At 52.7% G+C, this 18494-nt stretch overlaps 1 protein-coding gene across 4 annotated transcripts in view; it reads right to left on the bottom strand.

Moving 5' to 3' along the window:
• PKNOX2 (PBX/knotted 1 homeobox 2) overlaps positions 1 to 18494 on the bottom strand; it is a 280359-nt gene that overhangs the window by 15166 nt on the left and 246699 nt on the right. For all 4 annotated transcript variants that reach the window (XM_059675981.1, XM_059675979.1, XM_059675978.1 and 1 more), the window contains 3 exons: positions 3950 to 4079; positions 3501 to 3598; positions 2738 to 2857 (listed from right to left, as the gene is read on the bottom strand). In XM_059675981.1, the coding sequence (XP_059531964.1) occupies positions 2738 to 2857; positions 3501 to 3598; positions 3950 to 4079 (348 nt within the window). The remainder of the gene's footprint in view (positions 1 to 2737; positions 2858 to 3500; positions 3599 to 3949; positions 4080 to 18494) is intronic.

Genomic DNA, 18494 nt, shown 5'->3' with positions numbered 1-18494 from the left:
TGTGGGGCCTTCGCCTCAAAAACTTGTTCACTGTTCTAGCAAGTTGAGAGGGAACTACCGTTTCTTAAGCGTGACTGTGTCAGGCATTGCACGTAAATGTATGTTATCTCATTTAACGTTCATAGCCATAGAAAAGGGTATCATCTTCCTTTTTCAGAGAAATAGACCCAGAGCGACGGCACAGCTAGTGGGAAAGCCTCAGTTCACACCCTGTCTGCCTGGCTCCACAGCCTGTCTTCTCTCCACTGTGCCCCAATACCAAGCACCTCACAGCCCCTCTCCTGAGCTGCTGTTGGGGTGCGGGCCCACCTGCGTCTGGGTGGCCAGGCTGAGCCGTGGGCCAGCCTCGGCCTGGGAGGCCAGCTGTGTTCGGCCGTGTCCCCACAGGCTGGACTCCTCCCCTCCTCCACAAGGCCCAGCGGTCACTCCCTTGTCCTCTGCTGATGGCTGCTGCGAGGAGGCATTAACGGGGGAGGACTCTGCCAGGGTTAAGTGCTTTATTAATAGCACCTGCGCTTGTGTGCACTCTGCGCTGGAGAGGGTCCAGGGTGTGGGAGGGTGTGGGCAGAAAAAGCTTACTCATGCTTTTCAACAAGTCCTCCCACTGTCCCAGGTCCCTTTGGGGGAGACCCCCTCCCACCCCCGGTTCCTCCTCCCTTCTGCTTTGTGCGCAGAGCACCCTCTCCCTTTCCACCTTGACCTTCCTCTGCTATCCCATCTGGTGGAAATGGAAAGAAAAGACCGTGAACTAAAGAGGAGGCTCAGCAGGGAGGGGTGAGAGGGTAGGACATGGACTGAGGTCAGAGGGGAGGCCCAGCCAGGAGGGACTCAGAAGATGGCCCTCCAGTCTCATGAGCTGCACACGGGGAGTGGCAGGTGGCTGAGGAGGTGCCCACAGTGGGTGATGGGAGTCCCCGAGCGGTGCTGGCCTGGATGCATGGGCTCTGTGCAGGGAAATCTGCATTGCAGCCTCCTCTCCCTCCTACACCTGCCTTTTCTCCCCCTCAGGAGTGAGTTTGTAGGTATGTTCACATCAGTCTTCAAAATGCACGGGGATGGGAGGCGAGGAAGGAGAGAAGGGGAACTGACATCAAGCACCACAGTGGCTAGGGCCTCAGCAATGCTTCCATCGCTTCATCATCACCTGCACAGAGGTGGGCGTGGCCAGGTGACAGCAAGAGCTGAGGCCTCGATCTGAGCTCAGGTTTGGCCCGGGAGCTTCTACCACACCCTGGGCCCTGCAGTCCTACCTCCCACAGCACAAGGCTGCAGACAGCCTCTGGCAGCGCGACACCAGGGCAGGCCGACCTTGTGCCCCACCATCTCTGTGAGCTCCAGCTCCCATCAGGGCTGCTCCCGGGAGACCTGGGCTGGCCCTGGCCTTGGTCCTGGGAGTCATTCCAACCTCTCTTCACCTTAATTCTCAGCTGTCTACCCCCTTCTCTCCAAAGTAGGTTTCTATTTGTTCCCTGGGGGTGTTTTCAGACTGTGTTCCCTCAGCAAATGTCTGGAGGACCCACGTCCCTGGAGCAGGGGGAGGGGGATGTGTGAGGAGATGCCAAGCCCCAGCCCCACAGTGAGCCCCCAGGGCAGTTTTCTTGGCCCTGGGATGCACACCCCCTTCTGAGGCAGGTCCTTGGAGCCCCGCATCTGAGAGCCAGGCCCAGGCTCATGGCTTTGGAGGCCCTCCCATTTCAATGAAGAACTGTGCCTTGATGGAAGGATTGATTGATTCCACTTGATTGAGAAAGAGCTTCCTTACTCCTGGTTCTTCCCACACTTCACAGGCCGAATTATGTCTATAATTCTAGTCCCAACTTTGCTGTTTGTCCTGTATCTGTGTGACTATGTCCTGGCAGGCCACACTTCCAGACTGCTAGGAGCCCATCCATGTTCACAGACTCCACCCTGGACCCACACAGACACTCACACACACACACGCACGCACGCACGCACACACACACTCTCACACTCAGCCCAGACAGTCACTGGTCTTTGTATCGACAGCTCTGGGATGGCGTTAGGGGCTAAAGTCATTGAAGTAATTCCTGACAGTCAACCGGAGCCGCTATTACAACGAGCCCTGCAAGCACACAGCTCCACCTCGGTGCACACAGTGGGCACTTTACAAACACACAGTTAAACCCAAGGCTCTGTCTCCATTTCACGAAAGTGGCCGTGAGGCTTATGAAAGCCTTTGCTCTGTATCACAGAGCTGAGCTGGACACGGGAGGAAGCCGGGACTTCAGCCCATGCCCCTCCAGAGCCTATGGGCTCAACCACAGCCCCCCTGCACTGTGCCTCAGCTGGGGCTCCAAGCAGAAGGGAGACACACACACCTCAGCTTCCCCGGCGGTGGGGACTCCGGGACCCAGAAGAGCAGAGAATGAACATTTGCCCCTTAAGAGAAGGGCAGAGTGAGCGTGCTGCCTGGGAGGAGGGCTCTGGACCAGGAAGCTCAGCCCCGGCCCCACAGAATCTCACTCTGTTCACGACACAGTTCCGAACGCTCCCAGTACGTAAGTCAGAATATGTCTGTCCCACACCCTCTCAGCCTTTTTCTGAGGCAGCAGCAGCAAGCACTAGGGATAGTCTCTTAGCCTGAGTTCCTGCGGAGCCTCCCTCTGGCCTGGGTCTGGAAGATGATACCCAATCAGAGAGCCTCTCCTGAGGCCACGCCCTCTGTGGACCTGGGGGTGCCGCTGCACCCACACACCGTCAGTGCACACACACTCACCATGAGATGCTGGAAGAGCCAAGAGCGCATGATATTGGTGGCGTGCTTGGGCAAGACTCCTCTCTTGTTCTTGGCCTTCTTATCCTCATTGTCCAGGAGGGAAGTGAGGTCAAGGTTAACCTTCAGGGCACGTGGAGAGAAAGTCAGCATCAGCAGCCTGGCAGCCTGGCAGCTAGGGACCTGTTGCCATGGTGATGATGGCAGGGTCTTGCTGCCAGCCCCCTTCCCAATTCACTCTAGGGCCCTGGGAGGTCACCTTTCCCTTCACCTCACAGAATGGAGAAGGAGGGAGAGGGGATGTGGCGAAGTGGGGAGAGAAGAGACAGAGGAAACCATAAACCATCCAATAGTTAGCCTTTCTGGAGGAGTTTACAGTTTGCCAAGTGACTTCCTGTCTGTTACCATGGTGAGCCCTCACAGCAGCCTGTAGGTTGTAGGACTGTGAGTACCTGCTGGGTGGATAAAAACTCTGAGGCTCAGAGAGGTCTCCCCGGCCCCTCTGCTCACTGAGCTCCAGGCCGGCTCCAAGTGGAGACCAGAAACAGGAGCCTTTGATGCAACCGGGAGGCAGCAAAATCCCAGGAGTTGATAAAACCTCTCCAGCACCCAGCTTCTTAACTGGAAAGTGGGGGTGATGTTACCTCTTAGGAGAATAATGGGGAGTAAATGAGTAACTTGTGTGAGGTGCCTACCAGATGTAAGTGACCTTGGTTGCCCTCCCCCACACCCATGCAAACGTGCACACACTGGGACACACACTCACCTGTGTGTTCTGGATCTGGATGGCTCCCTGGGGGATTGCTTGGGTGACCACCTGACCCTGGGAGGTTACCATGGTAACTGGCTGGTATAAGGCTCCACCTGAGGAGACAACCAGTTTTTGTGTCCCCTGTCAGGGGGGCACTTTCTGCTCTGGAGGTACTCAGCCCCTGTGGAAAGGGGCAGGATGGGGCACGTGTTGGGGAAAGGACGATAGCCTTGCTTGGTCTCTGAGTGGCTCATGAGACTTTGACCCAAATTTGTTCCAAACCATACAATGAAGCCTTGGTGCTAACCATCCATCCATTACGGAACTCTAGCTAAGAAACTCAGCGGGGAGCCCCTCTCCCATTTCCAGGGGCACTTGTGCAATGCCCTGCCCCTCACCCCTGCAGTCGCCTTGGGGCCACCTTTTCTCTTCCCAGGGGTGTCCCCACAGTCCCCTCCACCAACCTGACACCACTTGTGAGTTGACAGTTGTCATGGCGATGCTGCTCTGCTGGAGCGCTGAGGCTGGGACCACAATCCCCTGGGGGTTATTGGAGACTCCGGACATGGAATTGGGAGAATTCTGCAGGAGGTCCTGGCAGTAAGGGAGGTGTGGTTCATGACAATGTTGCTAAGAGCTTAGATGCCACAGCCCAATTCCTCCTCTCCCCTCCACCTCCTGCCTCCCCTCCTCCCTCCTTCCTGTTCCCACCCACACCCAAATTGGAAACGTAATTCTCAGGGCTTCTAGAAAGAGTGAATAAGAAGGCTCAATATTACAAACCAACCAACCAGTCACCCAGTTAGCCATCCCATTCCCTTGCAAACCTAAGACATAAATGACCATGAACTCGCATTCCCCACTTGGCCTCCCTTTGGAATGTCCACCATTGATGCCTGGGTTCCAGCCCCAGAGATTCTGATCTGCTTGCTCAGGGGTGTGGCCGGGTTTGGGTTGTAAAAGCTCCCACGTGGCTCTGATGTGCAGGGGGGTGGGAAGCAGCTTTGAAGCACCAGTCATCCTGCACACTGGGTCGGCTCCACATGCCCCTCCCCACACCTCCATGAGCGCCTGAATCCCAGCACTTACTACACCACGTCCACACACAAAGTGGCTTCTGCACTTTTATCTTTGTATCCTTAGCACCGAGTTCAGTGCCTGACTGCTAGGAGCTACTTGTTAGATAATAATAAAAAATAGCCACCCTAGCCCCTTCACTACCCATCTCCTAAGGGCATCTCTTAGGAGCCTCAACCCTATGCACATTTCATGGGTTCCTTCCTCTTCCTCAGCCCCACAGACTCCCACTGCAAGCAGGGTCCCTTTCCCCCACGTCGTCACCCTGCCAGCCTCATGTTCCCAGTGGATGATTCTGGTAGTTGGCTTCTGCAGGAGGCAAAGCAGCTAAAAAGAGCATTTTTTTCTGGCTCCCTGCTCCCCTCATTGCCACTTAGCAGCTGAGCAAGGAAGTGCTCAGACTTCTTGAGGGACTGCGGCTGAAGGGGAAAGAGACTGGGCTGCAGGCTGCACAGGGGCAGCGAGCACTCCCTGCCTAGTGGCTGGGCTCCGGGGGAGTTTGTGAGGAAGAAGTTGGGTGTGTGAGAGGTGGGATCGCCAGGCTTTATTTGGAGAAGGTGAGAGAGGCAGCAAACGAGGTGTGGCGGAAGGAGCCATGAAGACCTGTCTCGGTCTCTCAGCTCCTCCGACCACAGCTCCTCATCTGAAAACAGGGCTTGAACTGTTAGGGGCAGAAATGTAATACTGGGGACTAGCTATTAGTTATAAGAAATAAAATAAGAAATATTAATCATGCTCTGTTAACCATGATGGTTCTGTTCTGACTAGAGAAAGCACATTCTAACCTGGCTGGGAGTTATATGCCCTGGGACATGGGAGCTAACATCGGAATGCAGTCCATCCTCCTGTCCTGAGAACTGCCCGTCACTATGGAAAGATTTACAACTTCGTGGCTGAAATAGTCGAGTCCTGGAGGCACCTGCTCTTTACAACCCTAGCCCCTATTGCCTGTAATCTGGTCCCAGGGAGAGGTGCCCGCCTCTGCCACCTCCCCCACCCCCAGCCTGCATGACTCTCCCGTGCCTACTTTCCCATGCCTGTAACCTGTAATCTTTGTCCTTCTACCCAATATAAGCAGCTGGCTTATGGGGGCTGCAGAGCAGATTTTTGTGGATGACCTGCTGCTCTCCCATGCTGCCGGCATCATTGGAATAAACACTCATATATGATTCAATCCCGTCTCTGCTTAATTGGCTCAAGTAGTGACAGGCAGCCCAGACCCCTTGATTGTCCGGTTACAGACCAGATGCCCACCCGCTGCCAGCGGCTGGATTCCCTGCTCACAGCTGGATTCCTAAGACATGTGCTGCAAGGACTCAGGTAAACCCTCAAGAAAAAAAAAAAAGATCAAATTGGGGAGGAAAAAAAGACCCCCAGCTTCCTAGCTTTTGTTTTAGGACTGACAGAAGCTTGGGCACCCAGCCTCCAGGGACAGTCTGGCAGAGGTTCTCAACCTTCCTAATGCCGCGACCCTTTAAGAGTTCCTCATGTTGTGGTGACCCCCAACCATAAAATTATTTTCGTTGCTACTTCGTAACTGTAATTTTGCTACTGTTATGAATCCTAGTGTAAATATCTGATATGCAGGATGTTTTTTCATTGTTCGCGACCCACAGGTTGAGAACCGCTGGTAGAGTGTGGAGGGGGAGAGACGCGTGTTTGGAGGAAACCTTAGCCAGTAACTGCCTGCCTGCAGCAACAGACCCAGGCGGAGTATGGAAGGCCCAGGGGTTGCTTCCCAGACCCTGGCACCAGGAAATCCAGAGCCTCTCAGGAAGGGGTGGTCAGCACTGATGTATGAATCTCACGAGTCAGCCCATGAGCCCCCCACCCCCGGGCATCTCCTTCAGAGCTGCGTGTCCACCCTGCGTGCCAGGCCCAGAGAAGCAGCACTTGGGGAACTGGAGTCACTCCCCCTCCCCCACCCACCAGGCTTGGCAGGGCCTCTGTCGGAGGCCTCGCTTCTATTCTTGGCTCACCTCTGCTGTGACCTTGGAGGGGAGGGCAGCTCTTGCCCGACCTTCCCCTTTCTGGGACTCTGTGAGCACCTCCCAGCCAGCGAGGTGTACGGTTTGAGCAGAACTCTTGGCCTTCCCTCGGATGCAGTTCAAGTCTAACACCGAGTCTGACCTGCAGAAGCTTAGACTCTGGAAGGGCCCTTAAAAGTCACATACAGTGGGGCCTTGACTTATGAGTTTAATTCGTTCCCAGACCGAGCTCGTTAAGGAGCTCGTTAACTCAAATTACTCTATCAACTCAATGCAAAAAAATCCGCAGAGAGACAGCTGGTATCTCAAAACACTCCTTAGTCGGGACTCTCGTAAGTCAAGGTCCGACTGTATTTCGACAGACAAGGAAGATGGCGGTGTAGGTAAATGCCTGTACTCACCGCCTCCCACAACCACATCAAAATTACAACTAAAATACAGAACAACCATCATCCAGAACCACTGGAAAGCTGGCTGAATGGAAGTCCTACAACTAGAGAAGGCAGGAAGAAAGCACACGGAGACCAGTAGGAGGTGTGGGGATGCGGAACAGGCTGGTCCGGCACCCACGTGTGCTGCTTTTTTAATCAGGAGGGAGATCATCTCTGAGGCTGGAGGAGCAAGGGGGCCCAGCCCCACACCAGCCCCCCAGCCCAGGGTCCCAGAGCTGGGAAAAGAAGTCCTTACAGGCAGTAAGAACTAGAGGCTGTAAAAACCAGTGCGGACTGGGGCTCAGTGACACAGAGGCTGCTGGAGATCCAGCCGTTCCTCTTAAAAGGTGGCACCAGGGTGAGGCTTTGGGGGACACAGACACATACCAGGAGGAACTGGATTGCCTGGCATCTGGGCAGGAACTGGGGGGCAGCTTACTCCCAGACAGAGGTCCTCGCAGGGATCATTGTTCCTATGCTGGGACCTCCCTGGTTGTAGAGCTGACTGGCAGCCGTTTCTGTTTGCTCCGCCCTGGTGATTCCCAGAGACCCCACCCCATCCAATTTATAACCCCACCCAAGCTGTGAGCAGCAGCTTTTGCATATAAATGGCCTGTCCCTGCTCAGGCTAAAATCTCTCAAAACAAGTTGCAGCTGGGTCAGGGAGCCCCAGTTGTATCAATAAAAGGCCCAAGACCCAGCACCAGCACCAGCCTACCTTGCTTCACAGCTGGGCCTCATCTAGGCACTTCCAAACCTGATACAAAGAGAAGGAATCTGCAGACCTCTCTGTAGCTCCTGCTGGGTGGCCCCAGGCAGTGGCTGACTTTGCACCTCCCTGGAGACCCAAGAGCCAGTGTACTCAGTGGTCAGTGTCAGATCATACCAGATTACAGCTCTACACATCCATAAGCGACACCTCAGGGGCAGATTCAGTGAGTACCAAAGCCTCATCAAAGCACGTCCTGATCCATAGGGGTGTCTCTTGCACAGCAACTCTCCCACTGTAGTTGCAGCTGGTCCCCACAGCCAATTGGCCTGGAGGTCAATTCCCCCCAGTGACACCAACAGCAATCAAGTCTCAACTACAAGACCGTGCTCACAGCCCACAAAGGGGTGCACCTAGAGTGTCCACCTCAGGTGATTGGGGAGGCTGAGTCACTGGGCCCTATAGGACACCTACTACACAAGACTACCAACTCAAGGAGACATAGCAGCGCTACCCAATACATGGAAACAAACACGGAGAAGCAGCCAAAATGTGGAAACAAAGAAACATGTCACAAATGAAAGAAATGGAGAAAGCAAACTACTGGATATAGAGTTCAAAACCATGGTTATAAGGTTACTCAAGAATCTTCTAGAAACCTCCCCAAAAAATGGAAAAGGGCCAGTCAGAAATTAAGCATACACTGACTGAAATAAAGAATAATATACAGGGATTCAACAGTAGAGTAGAGGATTCTAAGAATCGAATCAACGATTTGAAATATGAGGAAGCAAAAAACACCCAACCAGAAGAGCAAAAAGAAAAAAGAATCCAAAAATATGAAGATAGTGTAAGGAGCCTCTGGGACAACTTCAAGCGTACCAACATCCGAATTATAGGGTGCCAGAAGAACAGAGAGCAAGATATTGAAAACCTATATCCAAAACCAAAGAGGACCACAGTAAGACACATCATAATTAAAATGCCAAGGGCTAAAGACAAAGAGAGAATCTTAGAAGCAGCAAGAAAAAAGCAGTTAGTTACCTACAAGAGAGTGCCCATATGACTCTCATCTGATTTCTCAACAGAAACTATGCAGGCCAGAAGAGTGGCAAGAAATATTGAAAGTGATGAATAACAAGAACCTACAACCAAGATTACTCTACCCAGAAAAACTATCATTCAGAATTGAAGGTCAGATAAAAAGCTTCACAGACAAGAAAAAGCTAAAGGAGTTCATCACCACCAAACCAGTATTATATGAAATGTTGAAGGGTATTCTTTAAGAAGAGGAAGAAGAAGAAAAAGAAAAAGATAAAATATATGAACCAAATGGCAACAAATACATACCTATCAACAACTGAATCTAAAAATCAAAAGAAATGAATAAGAAATCGAATGAACAGAATAAACTGGTGAATAAAATAGAATCAGAGGCATGGAAATGGAACAGACTGATGATTCTCAGAGGAAAGGGGGGTGGGGGGATGGGAAGAGATTAAACAAAGATCTTATAGGCATAATAGGATGGCGATGGCCTTGGGTAGGGCGGGAACCGGATGGAGGAGGGCAATGGGGGGAAAAAAGAAGTACAGCAATAAAGATTTTTTTAAAAAACCACATACTCCAACTTCCTGAGGCACAAATAAGGAGCTAGGGCTCAGACACTCAAGTGCCTCGTCCAAGGTCCCAGCTGCAAGGTGCTCCGTGAGTCACAGAGGTTCAGGAACTAGTTATTCAATACACAGTTATTACCGATAACCCACACCCAGAGCACAAAGGCAGCGTGGGCACCAGGGCAAAGACAATGGCTCTGGGAACTGGCAAGTCAGGGCCCTTCTGAGGGCTCAGTCCCCCCGTTTACAGAACATGTCTGCCCAGTGCTGACGTCCAATAACCCTGAAAGCCCGAATCTCACCTATGTGTCTGCTTCAAGGTTCAGCTCCTCTCATCCATCACCCCAGCCAACTATTCTCCCAGGATGTGGCCAGAATGATGGTATTTGAAGCTGAAGCAAACTTGGAAGGTGAGCTTAATGGGGAAGGAGGTCCCTCCCTGCACTCACCCTAAACCTCATGATGACTTTTCAATGATCTCTTGTTTGGTTTCATCTACGCCATGGTGTTCCTCATTGGGGAAGGATATTGGGGGATTTCAAACATAAAAGTTGTCCCAGATCCCCCTCCACACCCCAACTGTCCAACTATGTTAGAAAGACACAAAATCAGTAAAATGAATACAAGAGGTGTGCCTTGGCATTCAACCAACACACATTTCACTAGCCAGAGGCAAAAGAGTGAGCCATTACCATCAGCGAATACTTCACCTGCTTATTCAAACTCTGGCTGGTTCTCGGCCTTGTGGCTTGGCCCGCCTCCATGCCAGCTTACCCTGTCTGGGTAACTAAGGGCAATGTATGTATTGGAGCAGACCCTTTTCTTTCCTACCCTTTCCTCCTGCTCTGGGTCTGTGCTGGGAGGTAGCCAAGTTCTATCAGCAAAGGAATGGAATGGAGAACGTCAGGGGTGGAGACCTAGGGTAGGGCCAGGCTAGCTGCATCTTAACTGGGCAGAAAAAAGAAGCAAAATCTTGGCATCCTCGAGGTCCTGGAAAATGATATTCACCCCTTACATTTGTAAATATGAGCTGATTTACAAACCTGCCTGAACACTAGGGTGTTTTTTGTTTTGTTTTTTAAAGATCTTAAAATCGTTTTTTAGAGAGAGGAAAGGAAAGGGAAGGGGAGAGGGAGAGAGAAAGAAACACTGATGGGAGGGCAAACCATTGATTGGCTGCCTCCTGCATGCCTCCTACAGGGGATAGAGCCCACAACCCAGGCATGTGCCCTGACCAGAAATCAAACCAGCAACCTTCCCGTACATGAGATAACACCCAACCAACTGAGCCACACCAGACAGGACTGGAATGTTTTTAAAGACAAAGATTCTCAGGGCCATTGAATCAGCGCCTCAGCCGTCTGCACTTTTACTAACCTCCCTCAGGTGATCCCAAAGATCAGCTGGGTCTGGAAACTCCCCATTTATCATACACATGAATATTAGAGAACATTCTTTCACATGCTATTTCACTTCCATCTCACCACTCCCTATGTGGTCAGCAGGGGGGAGATTTTTACATTTGCCTAAACAGGAATGGAGGTCCAGAGAGTGGGAGTTATTTCCTAGTCAAGCGGCTGTGCCTCGAACCCAGGTCCCCCGGCTCTGAGTGTAGCCCTGAAGCTCCCACAGAGAGCTGTGCTCTGCGGTCAGACAGCCAGGCTCCCACGTGCGCAGTGACGGGCACATTTAGGCACCCAATAAATCATTTCCCACTTCTTTTGGCTGAAGTCACTCAGCTAGGGAGTGGCACAGCCATGACTGACACCGGTCCCAGGAGTCCCAGGGCTGCTTGCAATAGCAGAGATTCATCTGGGTGCACACCTGCCAAGGCGTCCGTCCTTGCTGCATGCCCTCATTCCCCCCTCCCTGCTTAGGATTGTCCTGGGCCCCAGGTGCACCCCTGGAGGCGGCGCTGTAGCCCCGACCAGCTTTGGGACTTGACTTTGCAGCTATTTCAGGTTGAATCTGTCTCTATGGAGACGACAGCACTCCGAGTCTCTGGGAACAGTCTATAGGTCTTTCTGAGGAGGGAGCTGCTATGGCAGCTGTGGGAGCCCTTTGGGGAGAAACTGTTGGCTAAGCACACAGTATTATTAGCTTCTCCACAGCCTCCTCTTGGGGATCATCAGACTCCAACCCAGGCGATGCTGCTCTGTCTGGACCCGCACAGAGCGGTTTCCCCCCAGCTCCTGAGCTCCCTAACGAGGCGAGGGGCACTCCCAGCTCGTCTCACATCTCTGCTCGAAGTGTCCAGAACCAGGGGCTGAAGCTGGGTATCCAGCCCAAGGACTCTTTGTCTTGGCCCCCCAGGAACATGGCTACGTGTTCCCACTCATGGGAAGCTGCCGGAATCCTGGGTATTTTCCCACCTTCTGTGGTGGGGCCACTCCATCGGACTGGGGAGTTCGTGGCCTCTTACTTCCTAGTAGGTAAGGTTTATTTTCTGGAAGGAAATAGGGCCCAAAAGCTGAACACTTTCATAGTTTTCCGGAGTGATGTCTCAGAGGGCATGGTTTTGGCTCAGGAGTCGGAGGGAAGGAGCCTTCCCAGACCTCCCGTAAGCCCGGCCTCCTGCTCCTACTGCGCGGTTCCCCTGAGACACACAGAGGCCCAGAGCCCTCGGGAGGGGCAGAGCAGCAGGGAGAAGCTTCAAAACGGCAGAGAGCCCAGCCAGTGTAGCTCAGTGGTTGAGCATCGACCTATGAACCAGAAGGTCAGAGTTCAATTCTAGGTCAGGGCACATGGCCAGGTTGGGGGCTCAATCCCCAGTGGGGGGTAGGGGGCTGGCAGGAGGCAGCCCATGAATAATTCTATCATTGATGCTTCTATCTCTCTCTCCCTCTGCCTTCCTCTCTGAAGTCAATAAAGATATTTAAAAACAACAACAATCCCCACCCAGCAGGAAGCTTGCACCCCCCTGGACTCGGCCATGACCAGCTGCAGGGCCCTCGCTCCCTGGGGCCATCCGTCACTCTTGCTGCATCACAGTGGTCACCAGGTGAGTTTTACTCCAAGTCTAACTTTTGGAACAACAACAACAAAAAGATGACTTGTTCAAAGGAAGACCTTACTAAGAAAGAGTGAAGGCTCTGTGATTGCCTCTAGAAGCTGAGGGGAGTGGGGGCGGGGAGCGCAGTGACCTCCCAGTGACTATGAACCCTGACGCTGCAGCCTGCAGTAAGCCGAGGAGGAACTGAGTCCGACCCGCCGGCCACCGATCCTCACAGCTCACAGGGAAAGAGCTTATGCTATCTGGGAAGACTCAACTCCCACTGACTAAAGGAAGACACTCCGGGAATAAGCCGTGATGGGAGGAAGAAATGAGGAGTGAAGGCAATAACTGATAGGACAGCTTTCCTTCTGAGTTATTTGAAAGGCTAGAATTTTTACCTTACCTGGATGCCTGCAAAACGGGGGATAGACTGGATGACTTGCAAAAGCCCCTCCCTCTGAAGACAAAAACCAAGGCCATTCCCTAAGATTTGTGTGGGTGGGTTGAGGGGATAGGGGCCCCAGCTGTCTGCCATCCACACATCCGGCCACTAGGCGTCTCTGCTGATCCACCAGCTCAGAGAGGCTCCCCAAAGACTCCCAGGACTCCAGGAGGGCGGGTGTCTCTGACTTGCCAGGGTTGGGATGGGGGAGATGGTTCTGAGAGACGCCCATCTGTGGAAAGCTCTTCCCACGGTCCTGCCTCTGACTCTAATGCTTCCTGTGGCCAGATGCACTGGACCAGCGGCCGCCAACCGGTGGTCCGTGAGGCCTGAAAGGTTGGCGACCGCTGCACTGGACGGACGGATGGCACGGTGCTTTTTTCTTACACGTGTGTCTTATTTCCCTAGTTTGGTTGCAGGTTTTATTTTGTGGGTGTTCTTGTTGTTGTTGTTGCAGGTCTTTTGAGGGAAAGAGGGGTCTATCTTGGAATTCCCCCAAACTGCCTAGCGGAGTGTTGGGCACATGGTAGATGCTCAGTGAATATGTGGCGAGGCAGGGTGAGTGTGTGCCTGAGTGGGCGGGAAGGTTGCCACTGTCCTCAAACACCAGTTCCTGGCAGTGTCCCTTCATTCTGGCAGCGCCAACGTCCTGTCTTAAGCCCAAAAAAGCTGGGCTCCCAAACTCAGGGAAGCCAATCACATGGAAACAGCCACCTAATCCTGTTCTTATTCCACGGCTGTGGGGGCTTTAGTCTCAAGGAAAGGCACTCTGGCCGGTGGGGACATGGAACAGCTGCAGCTCTTAAGGAACATTCCTTCGCAGAAGGAGGCCTGCTCAGGTTTCACTGGACTGGCGGGAGGGCCGCCTTCCTGGTCCTGGCCCCCTGAGCTGCAGGGCTGGGGTAGGAACTGGCAGGAGGGATAGCTTTAATGCCTGAGGCAGGATTTAGGCAGGGTAACTCCCAGAACTCAATTTCCTGTCACTTTGGTTTGGGGATGCCCCCTTTCCATCTCAGTGGTGATCTTGCAGGCAGGGCACCTTCTCCTACCCCCTCCCACCGGAAAGACTCGCTGGTCCCACCCTTAGGGTGCTTGGCCACTGGGCAGAACTTCAGGGCCTGGCTGAGGTGACTGCCCCACCCCCCTGGCCTCCTGCTAATCTTGCAAATGCAAACTCCTTGTGTAGGGCAATAGACGAGTCCACCTTCCCCCAGGAGGGACGACGGGCCCGCGGGCCGGATCCGGCCCGTTTGAAATGAATAAAACCAAAAAAAAAAAAAAAGACCGTACCCTTTTATGTAATGATGTTTACTTTGAATCTATATTAGTTCACACAAACACTCCATCCATGCTTTTGTTCCGGCCCTCTGGTCCAGTTTAAGAACCCATTGTGGCCCTTGAGTCAAAAAGTTTGCCCACCCCTGCTCTAGTCTCTAAATCCCGGAGCTACAGCTAAGCAGGGTGGCGCCTCCCTATGCAGGCCCCAGGACCCTGGTGCTCCTTCCTGTGTGCCACAAAAAAGTACAGTGGGGCCTTGGCTTACGAGTGTCCCGACTAACGAGTTTTTTGAGATACCAGCTGTCTCTCGGCCAACTTTTTGCATTGAGTTGATAGAGTGATTTGAGTTAACGAGTTCCTTAACGAGCTCGGTCTCAGAACGAATTAAACTCGTAAGTCAAGGCCCCACTATAAAAGGATTCATTATAAGCAGAACATCGACCTGGAGTGACCCATCCCACACTCTGCTGCTTATTAGGTGTGTGACCTTGAGCCAGTGTCCTAACTTCCCTTTCCTTGGGTGCAACATGGAGAAAATAATGTGCACCCTGTAGCCTCTGTGTGAGGAATAAAGGAGATGATACATGTAGAGCACCTGGTACACAGGTAATGGTTGACGTTCTCCCCTTTCTCTGCCAGGTCTTCTTTGAGCAACATGAGGTGGCTGGATACTCAGTGTGTCTCTATCATGTCTCCAAACCTTACCCCGTCGCCTTTAAAGTCTTTGGTAATTGTGTTAGTGTAGGTGGCTAGATATTAATAAAGAAAGGGAGCAAAGAGAACCGGACTTTGAGCCTAATGAACGAGGGAGCTGAATCAAATACGTATTGGGCCTGCTTCATGAGGAAGCTATAGCAATCACAGGCTCATTCGTACTCCTCTGCCCTTGGGGCTTCATCTTTGGGTAATCCCAGAGCAATTCCCTAACCAGCAGGAAGAGTCTGGCCCAGGGGAACTGCCCGTCAGGTACTGGATTCTGGGGGAAGGAGGAGGGGAAATTGCTCTGTCGGGCCCATGCCCAATGAAGCCAAGATGGCCCAAGAGGAGGTCCTTCTACCTTAAGGCATGTGCAGTAGAAGCCAAGATGGGACTATAAAGGGGAGGAGCCTAGCCTGGGAAAAGGAGCCGATTGGCTAAGGAACAAAATCCCCAGAAGATCTAGGAAATGAATTAGTTATGGGGGGAGGACCCATCAGAAGCCCCCGAAAAATTGGGAAGTTGATTGGTCTGAAAGGATGCCTAGTCCTTTCCAAGCCTGAGATAATGTAATCCAAGCTTAACAACCCTCTCCCCACCCGCTTACCCCTACCTCCCTCACCCCCGTAACAGGCTTTCATCCCATTTGTTCCTGCTTTCTCTCTCCATAGCAGCCATGCAGCCCTAGTGGCTGCCTGTGGCCACCGTGCAGACTCCAAGCACAGGCTCCAGGCGAGAGCCTGGGTGTAGCAATGTAGCACCTATCTGAGCGCAGCCAGGAACAGAGACTAAGGCAGCTGGAAGGGGCCAAAGACTGAACTGAACTAAGCCTTGACATGGGCTGAACCGATGGCACAGAATTCTGGGCCGTGGCCTTTCTTCTGGGCTCGATGAAGACGAGGCTGGACTTTTTCCTCAGCGGGACAGACAGAGATGAGTCATGCGGGGCAACTTTCCATTTCCATCCCAATAAATCTCACCACCACACCTCAACCGCTCATGCCTGGGTCCCCAGAAACGCTTGCCTCAGGGCTCTGTGAAAGGACCCCATTTTTCCTTCCAACAAGAGGACATCATTATTAGCTTCTTGCAGCCCTTTTCCATCCTTGGAACTCAGCTGGTTCAGTAGGTGTCTGAATGGATGCCTGATGCATGAACGGCTGCTCCTTCTCACCAGGGATTCTAAAAAGTTATCTCTGTTCCTTACCTTCTCCCAGACTTCTCTCTAGCTGGGAACACTCACCTTCAGGGATCCCAGAGAGTCTACTGACCCTCACTCCTCCCCCCCAAAAGGCCCGAAATACTTCCTCCTCTAAGAAGTTCTCCCAAGTCCAGTGAATCTACAACATCTCCAATCACAGTGGGCCAAACCTTCCTTCCTGTTGCCTAACCCACTGGCTATGAGGTGTGCAGGTTGGGTCTGGGCTTTCCCGGGGGGAGGAAGAGGGATGCTGAGTGGTGACTGGGCAACCTCAGGCCACACACGTGGTTTGCTCAATTCAGACCCTGTTCTGCAGCTCCTCTTTGGCAGCTCCTTTCCTGCCCTTCCAAGTACTCCCTTGACCCTGAGCCTTCCATGGCTCACATAGGCTAGCTCTTCAGATGTGACTCATAGTCCCTCTTACTGGCCTAGTTTGGTGTGTACAGTAAGTGCCCTGCAAATGCTTGGCGACTGAATGAGAACCATGGCTCAGCCGGGTTTGTCCTGGCACAGAGCTGAGGTTTAAGTCTCCATGGAGACAGAGGGATGGATTTCAGGTCAAATTAATACCTGAGTGAGGTGGGAGTTAGGTTCTCTCCAGTGGATGGTGTGGCTTGTGTCATCTAAGACAGGAGAACCCTGGGTCAGAGTCTAATGTGAGCCTTCCTGCTGAGGATGCTGCCCCTGTAAGAAGCCTGGGCTCTGAGGAGCCTGGACACCTGATGTCAGGCGCAGGCAGTGCAGGATGGCTTCCCAGGGACGAGGAGAGTCCCTGAAACTTTTAGTTCTGCAGCTGGGTAGTAGCAGTTTCCCTCACTCCTCATCCCTGTTGTAGCCCCAAAGAGAAAACTCACCAAGCAGGGAACATGCCCTGACCCCACAGAGCTGGATGGGGGCACAGTATAATATCGAGGTGCTGGTGAGGGGGACACATTTGGATTAAAGAACATCTACTTTGCAACACAAGGCTGAGGGATTAGCCTGCGGGGAAAACCACGAGCCAGCAGTTTGCAGCAAAGCTGGCAGGCTGCAGGGATGTTGATCCCCAGGATCATGTCCCAGAGGGAGGAACCCCCCCCCCCCCAGGCCAGGCTGGCACTCAATGGCTAGTTCGGGGTTGGGGGATTAAGATCGAACCATGACGAATGTGTACACACACGCTGGCGCACTCACATGCGTGCACACACATGCATGCACGCATACACTCGTTTTCTCTCTCCTCTCTGTACTGGGTCCTGTGCCCGAATCTCAAGGCTGCCTCCTCCACTGGAAAGTCTCATGGGAGGCTGGGTTGCTCCTTCCTTGGAAGCCCCATGCTAGCCATAGCCTACTCAGCGAGACCAGGCACATGGATGGGGATAGCACATGGTCCAGCTCTCCACACACCTCGGACTTTGCACTGACCCACATCCTTGCATCTTTTCTGCCTCTGCCTTTCATCACCTCACTTCCCTCCCCAGGTCTGAGTCTCCCCTTTTCCTCCAATCCTTCCATTCCTCTAATTCTTCCAATCCTTCCATTCCTCTAATTCCTCCAATCCTTCCATTCCTCTAATTCCTCCAAGCCTTTCTCTACCTCCCTTTTGAACAAGACCCTCGACATCTGTCTTTCTTTTCCTTTCCCTTTCTTCTATTTCTCCTTTCTCCTCTGGCTTTCTCTTGCCATCTTTCTCATCATATTACTCCTTTTGACAGATACTTACTGGTCGCCTCTCATGCACAAGGCCCCGTGACAACGGCCGCTGGGCATGGGTTATAATAATATATAAAATACTGTCTCTACTCAAATCATGGTTGTGATCTAGGAGAGGAAAATGAGGCGTAGGCACGTGATTACAATATAGAGTCACGCGTGCTATTACCACACAAATGGCCCAAAGTGCTCCAGCTATTAGTTGGGAGAGAAAAGTCCATTCTGGGTAGAGTGCCAGGGAGGCTTCCCTGGGAGGGCAGCTCTGTTACTGCCCTTGGGGAAGCGCTGGATTTGGTCCTGTAGAGATGTGGGGGCGGCACCAAACAGATGAGTGCGTGCAAGTGTGTGATTGTGTGCATGTATGATCATTTGGACAAATGCATGTATGCACATGTACACACGTGCGATTGCATGTGCAATTATGTGTGCATGTGTGCAATTGTGTGACTGCATGTGTGTGATTGTGTATGTGCATGTGTGTGTGTGAGGGAGGCTGAGGACAGCCAGAGCAGGCTGGAGAGCAGGGGAGAAAGCCCTGGCAGCAGCCTGTGGGCAATCACCTTATTTACCACTGGCGCCTGGACTAAGTAGGTGGTGCTGTAGAGGAAACGAAAGGCCGAGTTTGGGAAATGCCTCTCTTTCCTGCTGCCTTTGTTTTTGCCGATTGTCTGTTTCTTTCTGAGTGGATCAGAGCCTTTCTGCAGTGGCCGCCTCAGGGCCCGCTTCGTGCCGGCAGAGATCTGATGAGGGTCATGATAGGAACCAAAGTGCTTCCTCTCTCCTTGGATCTCAGAGGCACCGAATGCGGGGACCCCAGGGGCTTCACAGCCAGCGTCTGAGACCTCGCTCATCCAGAGCCCGCTGCGTCTCTGCCAGCTCCACAG

The sequence above is a fragment of the Myotis daubentonii genome, chromosome 19 (assembly GCF_963259705.1).
Source record: "Myotis daubentonii chromosome 19, mMyoDau2.1, whole genome shotgun sequence".
NCBI lineage: Eukaryota > Metazoa > Chordata > Mammalia > Chiroptera > Vespertilionidae > Myotis > Myotis daubentonii.
This window is presented reverse-complemented; position numbering and strand designations above follow the sequence as displayed.